The following is a 12712-nucleotide window of genomic DNA, read 5'->3' on the forward strand; positions in this document are numbered from 1 at the left end:
GAGCATCTCTGAGTTCAAGGCCAGCCTGGTCTACAAAGCCAGTTCCAGGACAGCCAGGGCTACACAGAGTAAACTGTCCTAAAAAACAAAACAACAACAATACAGACACAAAGTAGTTTCTAATCACATTTATACTTGTTTTACTTTGCTAATCACATGAAGGACCCATTATGGATTTTCCAACTTCTGGGCAGAGAAGAACTGCACAGGCATAAAGGAGACAAACATGGACTCATCCTGTCACTTTCTCTTTAATCTATAAAGCACCATCGATACTCTGAGCCGCTCATTTCACCTGGAGAGAGTTCTTACGTCAGTGTGAGGTTTGGTAGCCAAAGCTTGACTTCAGTTGCTTTGCAAATATGCACAATGCACAGGCCTCACGGGTCTTACCTTTGTCAGGTATCTATGGAGGTCAGAGTGTGGAATAGAGCCGTCATCATTTACATCCAATTTTTTAAATGATTTCAGCAATTCTGCTTTTGAAGTAGGTTTTTCCTTACTTAAAATTATACAAAAATCATCAAAATTTAGTTTAGCAGTTTGAGGAGTCCAATACTTATTAACAGTCTTTTGGGATGGATTTCTTCCTGCATGCTGAAGAGCTGCCCAATTCAAAAGGAAAAAAGAAAAAAAGAAAAGTATATGTCAATTTGGAACTGATATTTGAGTTTTCTTTTTCTTCAGCCCCTATATATTATTAAGCAAATCCAACATGTTAGTACATCACTTGATTATATAATTAATTCAATGTGTGCATTATTCTTTAAAGCATGTGTGTGGACACACACACATACCAGCTAGAGAACTGTCAGAGATTGGCTTTGGTACCATAAGGTAAACTGAGTCAGACAGCAAGGTGTGGTGGCATCAACAACCAAGGTCAGGTGACCAGGGTCCATACTAAGAGGGGCTGACAGGGTGGTTCTGATTGTTATTGATGAGGGGGGCTGCCTGTGGCAGCCAGTGATTAGAGAAAAAGAAGAGGACACACACACAGACAGACAGACAGACAGACAGAGAGACAGACAGACACAGAGAGAGAGATTTGTTTGTTTGTTTTCTCTTAACCCTTTTTATACCCCTTAAGATATAGTTTTTCTATTTAGGAAAAATTTTCTTCATAGCCACAAGTTATACATTTTCTAAAAACAATCACCACAAAAACATATTTTTCAAAAGCAGATTAAAATCATTGCATGAGAGGAAATTACAACAGAACTACTGACTATGTGTTCCTTTTTTGAAACCTTTATCTCTCTAAACAATTCTCATCTACATTTCCACAAGCTGACTGTAACCCCAAAACAATAATTCTTTGTCATAGATTAAGGAAGTTTAAGCAGACCAAGTCTATAGTAGCAAATTTCTCCCTGTTCTTGGTTGACAATGATCTGTACTTACTAAGGAATAGGTCGTCTGTCTTATGCCTTATTTTTTTAAAGTCTTGATCAGCTAGGCTGGCTGATCATCTGTTCTGTTCTTATACCCATAATGGAATTCTTTATTCACCGTATTCCTGTTTCATGGTGCACACCAATAACCTGTTAGGACATCCCGAGAACATCAGATCAAAGGACTCAGACCCAACCGAGAGTGGGCGCTCTCCTTCATCACTAACTTGTTCCGAGCTTATTTGTGTTGGTGTACAATTCCGTACAATTCTGTACTTGTAATGCATGGATGCTCAGCGGGACTCCTCTCTCTATCTCAGCAGCTCCTTCCATTCCATAAGGAAGAAGCACATGCTATTGTTGATTCTACCTTTAAACTTTCTATCAACTACCTCAAATTCCAAAATTATTTAAACCAAGCTAACTTCCTAAAATGACTTAAATCAGATCAGAAGTTTCATAAAATCATTCATTTATCTAAACAGCATTATTTCAAGAACATTTATCTTCCTGTTAATCTGCAAGAAACTTGCCCAACAGAGTAGGCTATCACCCAGGAAGTAATCACATCAGGCTGTAGGCTGTGAGAGTCTCCCAATTTCTGCTCACACCAAGCCAATAAATGAAAAATATGGCAATGACAACCATGGCAAGGCACATCAGGAACGAGAAGCGATCCTGGGATGAAGTCTCTGGGACTGAGCCTTTAGAGGTTGAACCCATCATAGGCGAGAGACACGGTGGGCTGTCTCCAGGGAGCTCACCTGTCCGCTGCAGCTCAGATGCATAAATGATGGACAAATATTTCACTGAAGGGAAAAACTCATTTGTTTGAGAATTTTAATGTCAACAAGATGTAGTACCTAAAATGTTCACCAAAGCTAGGTAGTAGGAACTCTACAACATCAAACATGTTCCAGATGTTAAATGTATGCACAAAACTATTCATTTGTGGGTTAGTGAGGTGGCTCAGCAGATGATGGGACTTGTCACCAAGCCTGACAGTCTCATTTCTTCCTCTAGGATCCACACAGTGAGAAGAACCACCTCCCACAAGTTTTCCCTTATCTCTATCAACTTCATCATGTGCATGTATGCACAAAGAGGCACCACACAGGCAAACATGAGTATATGTGCACATGCATGCATTCACACACACACATACTCAACTAAACACAATAATTTTAGGAAGCATCCCTTTGTAATTGTGACTCTGTTAGAAATTAAGGAAAGCTGGTAAATCTTGAAAAGAGTATCACAGAGACATGACCATCCTGTGGTTTTCATTTCTAACAGTGTCTTTATATCTGTAAATGCATTACAACCTCAGAAAAGATCTGCGTATTTACATATGTCACACAACACTAAACACAATTCTAGACACCTTGTTCAGCTGAATACAAGTAATGTAGAAATTTGTGAATGAACTTCTACATATTACTTTCATAACTATCTATAATGAACTAAAGAGTTTCTGACCAACCAGAAGGGAAAAAATCATTACATTTGAAAAGTTATTTCTTTTGAATTGTGCTGCCAACTTTTATTATTAAAAATGGGGTACAGATCTAAACAAAGAATTCCCAACTGAGGAATATCAAATGGTTGAGAAGCTCCCAAAGAAATGACCCCTAGTCATCAGGGAAATGCAAATCAAAACAATCCTAAGATTCCATCTCATATCAGTCAGAATGGCTAAGATCAAAAACTCAGATGACAACAGATCCTGGTGAGGATGTAGAGAAAGAGGAACACTCCTCCACTGTTGGTGGGATTGTAAGCTAGTACAACCACTCTGGAAATCAATTTGGCAGTTCCTCAGAAAATTGGACTAAGTATTACCTTAGGGACCAGCTAAACCACTCCTGGGCATATACCCCAAAGATGCTCCAACATATAACAAGGACACATGTTCCACCATGTTCATAGCAGCTTTATTTGTAACAGCCAGAAACTGGAAAGAACCCAGATGTCCTTCAACAGAGGAATGAATACCAAAATTGTGGTACATTTACACAATGGATTACTACTCAGCTATTAAAAACTGAGTTCATAAAATTCCTAGGCAAATGGATGGAATTAGAAACTATCATCCTGAGTGAGGTAACTAGTCACAAAAGAACACACATGGTATGCACTCACTGATAAGCAGATATAAGCCCAAAAAAAACTCAGGATACCCAAGAAACAATTCACAGACCTTATGAAGCTCAAAGAGAAGGAAGGCCAGAGGTGGATACTTCAGTCCTTCTTAGAAGGGAGAACAAAACACTCATGGGAGGAAATAAAGGAACAAATAGAGGAGCAGCGATTGGAGAAAAGATCATCCAGAGGCTGCCTCACCTGGGGATCCACCCCATATGCAGCCACTAAACCCACACAGTATTGCTGATGCCAAGAAGTGCTTACTGGCAAGAACCTGATATGATGCCTCTTCTGAGGCTCTGCCAGAGCCATACAGATACAGAGGAGGATGGTTGCAGCTAACCATTGGACTGAACACAGAGACCCTAATGAAGTACTGAAGGAGCTGAAAGGGTCTGCAACCCCATGGGAAGAACACAATTGCCAACTAACTAAACCCACCACAGCTCCCAGAGACTAAAACACCAACCTATGAGTTTGCATGGAAAGACCCATGGCTCCAGGTGCTTATGCAGCAGAGCACAGCAGTGTCTGGCATCAATGAGAGGAGAGGCCTTTGGTCCAGTGAAGGCTCGTTTACCCAGTGTAGGGGAATGCCAAGGTGCTGAGGTGGGAGAGGGTTGTTGGGAGAGGGAGCACCTTCATGGAGGCAATGGGGGGCGGGGGGAGTGGGATGGGATTGGGGAAAGAGGATAACATCTGAAATGTAAATCCAATAAAAATAATTTCTATTTTGGGTAGGAGTATATGTGCATCATAAATCAACACTAAATGATTATTTGAATTTGAATTTTCTACAATTTAATCTAATACAGTTTAGTAAATATAAGACAATTCAGAGACACACTCATAAAGAAATAGAAATTAAATCAACAAAATAAATACAAATATTTGAATCAATTATTGAGTGCTCATTGTAAATAATAATATATAGGGTAACTTTGTTTGTCCAGAGAAACAAACTTTGTTAGATACAAAGTTCTGTGATAAAACTGTAAATGCTACATCGTTTAAAATATATTACCTCTTATGTATGTATTATTGCAGTTATTGTCATTATATTATTATTATTATTTTATGTGTGCCTACACATGTATGCCACAGCAAAAATATGGAGCTCAGATGACAACTCGTAATCCGTTCTATCCTTCTCCCATGTGGGTTCTTGGGACTGAACTCAAGTCCTCAAGCTTTGTACAGGCACCTCTACCTATTGAGCCATTTCTCTGCCCATGTAAAGTCTACATGTTAAGTATAATATCGCTACTTGTAGTGATAACTTCTGTTTGAAACACTAACAGCCACCTCCCCTCCTTCATCTAACTGCACTGCACTTAGATGACTGAAACATACACGGGAAGGGAGATAACAATCACAGTCAACAGATTTAGTTTTTTAAATGTTATTTACTGTGTGTTGGGGCATGCACACATGCGTGTGTTGTTTTATCCCTCCACCCTGTGATGCAAGTCCAGTAGTGAAGGTTGACAGGGGACACCCGTAGCCACTGAGTCATGCCGTGGCCCTGTCACTGCGGTACCCACAGCGTCTATCAATTACAAGGCTCTATGAAACCGAGAGCACTGCACTTTTTTTTCACATTTTGGATAAGACAAAAAAAAAAATCTTGATTATTATGCTGCCCTAGGAATAAATAATAAATATTTGCCTAGTATGTAAACAAAAAATCCATAATTCATTTGCCAACAGAATTAGAGAAATGGCACATGCATTTTGGAATCCCTCTCTGGTCGACTCCAGCACCTAGAATGGGAAATAAAGGAGAACCTAAATGAAGCAGTAATTTGAAGGTTAAAATTTGCTGCAGAAGGGCTAGAGAAATGGCTCAGTGGTTAAGAACACTCACTGCTCTTCCAGAGGTCCTGAGTTCAATTCCCAGCAACCACATGGTGGCTCACAACCATCGTAATGAGGAATGCCCTCTTCTGGTGTGTCTGAAGAGAGCAACAATATACTCACATACATAAAATAAATTAATCTTTAAAACTTTTTTAAAAAATCTGCTGGAGAAGGAAATTATTTTGGCCAAGTCTTAGAAAAAACATCTTACAACTCTCAGAAATGAGCCTCAGTAAACAGCACCTGCTGCTATCTTCAGTAACATAGAGAATGTTTGTCCCATGTCGTCCTTGCTCACGCTGGGCCATTTCCCCTCCCAGGTCATCATCTCACACTGGTGCAAATCTCACGCCTGTGCAAATGTTCCTACCACTAAGCTATAATACCAGCTTTTATTCTATTAATATAAAAATAATCATCTCAAAATAAAGCTAATTGTGGCAAAATATGCACTTAAAAGTAGATATCTCTACACGTAAGAAGTTTTTACAAACTATAGATGTTCAAAGACTGACATCTATATATGGATCTTTTGTTTAAGGTTTACTTAAGCTTTTCCATGTATCTGTAATGTCTTGTGCTACTGTGTTTGACTCTGAATGGAAATGTCAGACCATATCTGCTATGTGCTAAGGGCAGAAGTATGCAGGAAAAGGAACAGTAAGAAGGACGTGGCCTAATGCACATTATCCCTTTGTAAAAGCTATCTTGAGCCCAACAGTATGACAAAGAACATTCTACCTTAAACTAAAACCACATGTTGCACTGGAGATACTAAACTGTGTGTCTACTACCCAGATAATTTCACAGAACCAGCAGTATCTTATTAACACATATTCATTAACAATTCAAGTACTACACTAAAGCAAAGTGTGCTAAAAATATTCAACTTAAATTTACTGTCTATTTTCAAGAGAAAAAAAGCTCAGGTATTTTAGCAGCAGCAGCAAATCGGAGTTTTAATTAACTGGATTTCTGCCTATACTATTTAATGTATTCCAATTAAATATAAGTATTTAAAATTCAAGATGAAAGTTTGCTAATTTTAAAATTATATATAAGTCAAAGTAAAATTGTACACATTTTAAACATTGCTTACACTGTACACATTTGTTTTAAACTATTTAATAAATGTTTTTTATTTAGATAGCAAATATATTTTAATCTTGTTAATTTTTAATCATTCCTACAAATGAATTTTCTCAGATAAATCACATGCATAAAAAGCTAAGACATTCCTGCAAAAGCAGCAGAATTTTAGATTAAGGAAATTACTTCCAAAGATGACAAAGAATTCCATTCTCTCTGCTCACATCAGCCTTGATAAAGCTGATGAGAGTCGTCCGCAGTCCCAGCTGTCACCATTTACTACTTGCTCCTGACTAAACACTCAGCCTGCAGACTGCCAAGTCTCCTGACAGCCTTGTAAGGATCAAACTCAGTGATCTGAGGACTTGTGCAACCAGAGGAACTTTAAATAAACAAAACTTCCCCATGCTTAACTCTCTTCTGAAATTTCATTAATCTCTAGTTATTATATTGCAGTCATTTGATTCAAGTTTTGCATATTCGGTACCTTTTCTTTAAAGTAGGTAAAAATTCAGACTAGTGGGTACTGGAGAAAGGGCTCAATGGTTGAGCACTGGCTGCCTTTGCAGAGGACTTGGGTTCAATTCCCAATACCTACATGGCAGCTCACAACTGTCTGTAATTCCAAGGGATATGCATATTCATGCAGGCAAAATTCTCATACATAAAACAAAAGAAATAAATCTTTTTTAAAATCATTTTTCAAAAAATTAGACTAGTAAGACAAATGACAGAAGTGTTTTTATTTTATTATTATAAATATAAACCACTACACCAACAAACAAAAAACAGCAACAAGCCACAGGTCTGCCTGCATTTAAAGGGTGAGACCCCTACCTCCAAGCCCTTGCCTGCTACGTTCCCTTAGAACATACCCAAAGGCAGTGAACTATGCCTACCTGGTTTCCTGCCTCCCCAACCCCACCCCCGCTGCCTCTATTTTCCAGCCCAGAGCTCTGCAGGCATTCTGAGGCCTGTTGACACCACAAGGAGCTGAGACCCCCCTCCCCCCATCCTACCAGGTCCCTCTGGGCATGCCCAGCAGCAGTGAGCTCCGCCTGTCCCCTGTGCTCCCTTTTCCAACTCACAACTCTGTATGCATTCTCAGAGCACCAGCAACAACCAGATGGCTAAAGAGCCAGGGCACCACCAGAGTCCAGTTGTCATATTACCGCAAACCCTGGATATCCTAAGACATCTGAAGCACAAGAAAATAACTGTAAATCCAATCTTATGACAATGATAGAGGCCTTTAAAAAGAAAATTAATAAATCCCTTAAATATAGAAAAATACAACCAAACAGGTGGTATTTGGATGCATTTGATTTTTTTATGTATTTTAATGAATAAAAATGTTCAAGACCTGAAAACGGAAATAGAAGCAATGAAGAAAACACAAATAAGGGAATCCTGGAGATGGAAAATTTAGGTTAGAGAACTGAAACTATAAATCCAGGCATTACCAATAAAATATAACAGATGGAAGAGAGAATCTCAGGCGTAGAAGATACGATAGAAAAAAATTAATAGATTGACTAAAGAACATGTTAAATTTAAATAGTTTCTGACACAAAACATCTGGGGGCACTTTTGAAAAGACCAAACCTAAGAACAGGAGGAACAGAATAGGAGATTTCCAGTTTGAAGGCACAGAAAATATTTTCAACAAAATCATAGAAGAAAATTTCTCTAACCTAAAGAAATGACTATAAATGTACAAGAAGCCTAAAGAACACCAAATAGATTGGACCAAGAAAGAAAATCCTCCTGTCACATAATAATCAAAACACTAAATGTACAGAACAAAGTCCAAGTAATATATGAAGTTAGATCTAGCACAACTACACCTTACTTCTCAACACAGACTCTAAAAGCCAAAAGGGTCTGGCAAATGTCTTGCAGTCTCTAAAAGAATATAGATGACAGCCCAGGCTACTATACCCAACAAAACGTTCAATCACCATAGATGGAGAAAACAAGATATTCCATGACAAAACTAAATTTGAACAATATCTATCCACAAATTATGCCTTGCAGAAGATATTAGAAGGAAACCTCCAACTGAAGGAGGTTAACTACATCTAAGAAAACAGGGAATAATTTCATACCACCAAATTCAAAAGAAGAAAGGCACATGTGTGTGTGTGTGTTAAGTATTATATGCACACACACACACAGAGAGACACACACTACCACCAAACATAACATCAAAATAACAAGTATTAGCAACCATTGGTTTTAATATTTCTTAATATCAATAGACTCAATTCCCCAATAAAAAAGATGCAGACTATCAGAATGGATGGGAAAACAGGATTCATTATGCTGCATAAACACACACACACACCTCAACTTCAAAGACAGACATCGCCTATAGTAAAGGCCTAGAAAAAGATTTTCAAGTAATCAGATGCAAGAAGCAAACTGAAATAGCTATTCTAATGTCTAATAAAATAGACTTCCAACCAAAATTAATCAAAAGAGATAGAGAAAGACATTTCATACTAATCAAGGGGAGATCCACAGAGATGATGTCTCAATTCTAATTATCTATGTTGCAAATGCAAGAGCACCCACATTCATAAAAGAAACATTACTAAAGCTAAAATCACACACTGAACTGCACACATTAATAGTGGGAGACTTCAACACTGCACTTTCACCAATGGACAGGTCATCCAGACAGAAACTAAACAGAGAAATAATGGAACTAATATATGTTATGACTTAAATGGACCTAGAAGAACATTTTCCTAACACCAAAAAATATACCTTCTTCTCAGCACCTTCTCCAAAACTACCACATAAAGTCACGAAGCAGGTCCCAATAGATACAAGAAACTCAAATAATCCCTTTATTTTTCCAGAGCAGGATGGGTTAAAGCTGGACTTAAACAATTACAGAAACACCAGGAAGTCTACAAACTCATGGAGAGTGAACTACTCTCTACTGAATGACCACTGGGTCAAGAAAGGGGGAAAGAAAAAAATTTAAGAATTTCTACATGCACAACACTCCCAAACTCTGGAACACAATGAAAACGTGCTGAGAGGAAAGTCCATAGCACTAAGGGCCTTCAAAGAGAAATTAGGGGGAGCTCATACTAGTGATTTAACAGCACACCTGAAAGTTCTAGAACAAAAAGAAGCAAACACACCCAAGAGTAGATGGCAGGAAATGGTCAAACTCAGGGCTGAAATCCATAAAATTGGAACAAAGAGAACAATACAAAGAATCAAGAAAACAAAGAGTTGGTTCTTTGAGAAAATCAACAAGATAGACAAACGAGATAGAGAAAGAATATCCAAATTAACAACTTAGAAATGGAGATGAGGACATAACAACAGACATCAAGAATACCAAAGAGTACTTCCCATAAAAATCTGTACTCTGCAAACCAGGAAACTCTAAAGGAAAAGGAGGAATTTCTTGATAGATACCACTTACCAAAGCTAAATCAAGAGCAGGTAAATAACTAATAGACCCCTAAAGAAATGAATCAGTCATTAAAAGTATCCCAATGTAAAAAAATGTAATACAGAATTATACTAGACCTTAAAAGAATTAATTCCAATAATCCTCAAGTTATTCTAAAAATTAGAAACAGAAGACTGCCAAATTCATTTTATGAAGCCACAATAATCCCAATACTTAAACCACATGAAGACGCAACCAAAAAACAAAATTTCATACCAATATCCCTTATGAACATTGATGCAAAAATACTCAATAAAACACTTGCAAACCAAATCCAATACACATCAAAAACATCATCTATCCTGATCAAGTAGGCCTCATCCCAGAGAGGTAGAGATGGTTTGACATAAGAAAATCCATTAACGTAATCCACCATATAAACAAACTGAAAAAGACTACATGATCATCTTATTAGATACTGAAAAAGCCTTTGACAAAAATTGTACACTCCTTCATATTAAAAGTCTTGGAGAGATCAGGGATACAAGGCACATATCTAAACACAAAGGCAAGCCAATAGCCAATATCAAATTAACTGGAGAGAAACTTGTACAATTCCATGAAAGTCAGATACAAGCCATGCCTGTCCACTCTCTTCATATCTATTCAATATGATACTTAACATTTCAGCTAGAACAGTAAGTCAACAAAAAGAGATCAAGGGGAATACAAGTTGGAAAGAAAGAAGTGAAAGTATTGCTATTCATAGATAATATGACAGTATTCATAAGTGACTCCAAAAATTCTATCAGTGAATTCTTACAGTTGATAAACACCTTCAGCAAAATGACTGGATACAAAATTAACTCAAAAAAAAAAAAATCAGTAGCCTTTCTTTATACAAATGATAAATGGGTTGAGAAAGAAATTAAGGAAGCCATATCCTTTACAACAGCCACAAATGATATAAAATATCTTGGTGTAACTCTAGCCAAGCAAGTGAAAGATCTGTACAACAAGAGCTTCACATCTTTGAAGAAAGTAACTGAAGAAGGTATCAGAAGATGGTAAGATCTCCCATGCTCATAGATCAGGATTAACATAGTAAAAAACAGCCATTCTACCAAAAACAATCTAAAGATTCAACACAATGACCATCAAATTTCCAACACAATTCTTTTTTTTTTTTTCATTAAGATTTATTTATTTATTTAATGTATATGAGTACACTGTTGCTGTCTTCAGACACACCAGAAGAGGGCATCAGATCCCATTACAGATGGTTCTAAGCCACCACGTGGTTGCTGGGAATTGAACTGAGGACCTCTGGAAGAGCAGTCAGTGCTCTTAACCACTGAGCCATCTCTCCAGCTCCCAACACAATTTTCTAGACTTTGAAAGAACAATGCTCAACTTTGTATGGAAAAACAAAAAAATCCAGGATAGCTAAAATGATCCTATACAATAAAAGAACTTCTGGAGGTATCATCATCCCTGATTTCAAGCTGTACTACAGAGCAATAGTAATAAAAACTGCATGGTATTGGTACAGAAACAGACAAGTTAATCGATAATACTGAATTGAAGAACCAGAAGCAAATCCACACACCTAAGAACTCTTAATTTTTGACAAAGAAGCCAAAACTATACGATGGAAAAAGGAAACATCTTCAACAAATGGTGCTGGTCTAAGCAAATTTCTGCATATAGAAGAATGCAAATAGGTCTGTACCTATCACCCTGCACAGAACTCAGGTCCAAGTGTATCAAAGACCTCAGCATAGAACTGGACCCACTAGTCCTGATAGACGAGAAAGTAAGGAACAGCACAGGAGACTTCCTGAAGAAAACACCAGCAGCTCAGGCACTAAGATCAACAATTAATACATGGGACCTCATGAAAGTGAAAAGCAAAGTAAGGCAAAAAACCTTGTCAAAAGAACAAAATGGCAGCCTACAGAATAGAAAAAGGTTTTCACCAACTAACAGAAGGCTGACATCCATCAAGAAACTAGGCCTCAAAGAACTAAATAACACAATTTAAAAATGGGCCACAGCTATAAACATAATTCTCAACAGAGCAATCTTTTATGGCCATGAAACAGTTAAAGAAATGTTCACCATCCTTAGTCATCAGGGAAATGCAAATCAAAAGAACTCTGAGGTTCCAGCTTACACCAGTCAGAATGGCTGAGATCAAAAACTCAACAACAGCACATGCTGGGGAGGATGTGGAGAAGGGGAACACTCCTCCATTGCTGGTAGGAGTGAAAACTTGTATAACACTTTGTAAACCAACTGGGCAGTTTCTCAGAAAATTGGAAATAGATACACCTCACAGTACCACTCCTGGGTATATACCCAAAAGGTATATATGGTACCACCGTACCACAAGGACACCTGCACAACTATGTTTATACAGCTTTATTCATAATAGCGAGAAGCTGGAAACAACCTAGATGTTCCTCAACTAAAGTATGGATAAAGAGGATGTGGTACATCTACACAATGCAGGATTCCCTAGTCATTAAAAACAATGACATAATGAACTTTGCAGGCTAATGGAAAAGATCATTTGGAATGAGGTAACCCAGACCCAGAAAGACAAACATGGTATGTACTCACGAGTAAGTGGATACTAGTCATAAAGTACAGGATAATCATACAAACCACAGACCCAAAGAAGCTAATTATGGAGGAGAGCCCAAGGTGTACACTTGCATCTCACTGAGAAGGGGAAATAGATTAGACACTGGTGGTGGATGAAAGGAGGGGACTGGATGTGTGAGGTAATGGGCATGGAGAC

The 12712-nt window shown here is 37.8% G+C and overlaps 1 protein-coding gene across 1 annotated transcript in view; it reads right to left on the reverse strand.

The window, feature by feature from the left end:
- Positions 1-12712, reverse strand: part of EFCAB7 (EF-hand calcium binding domain 7) — a 54498-nt gene that overhangs the window by 38439 nt on the left and 3347 nt on the right. Inside the window, exon 3 of the mRNA XM_080921571.1 lies at positions 394-605. Within this exon, the coding sequence (XP_080777697.1) occupies positions 394-605 (212 nt within the window). The remainder of the gene's footprint in view (positions 1-393; positions 606-12712) is intronic.

Source organism: Micromys minutus, assembly GCF_963924665.1.
Source record: "Micromys minutus genome assembly, chromosome: 9".
Taxonomy (NCBI): Eukaryota; Metazoa; Chordata; class Mammalia; order Rodentia; family Muridae; genus Micromys; species Micromys minutus.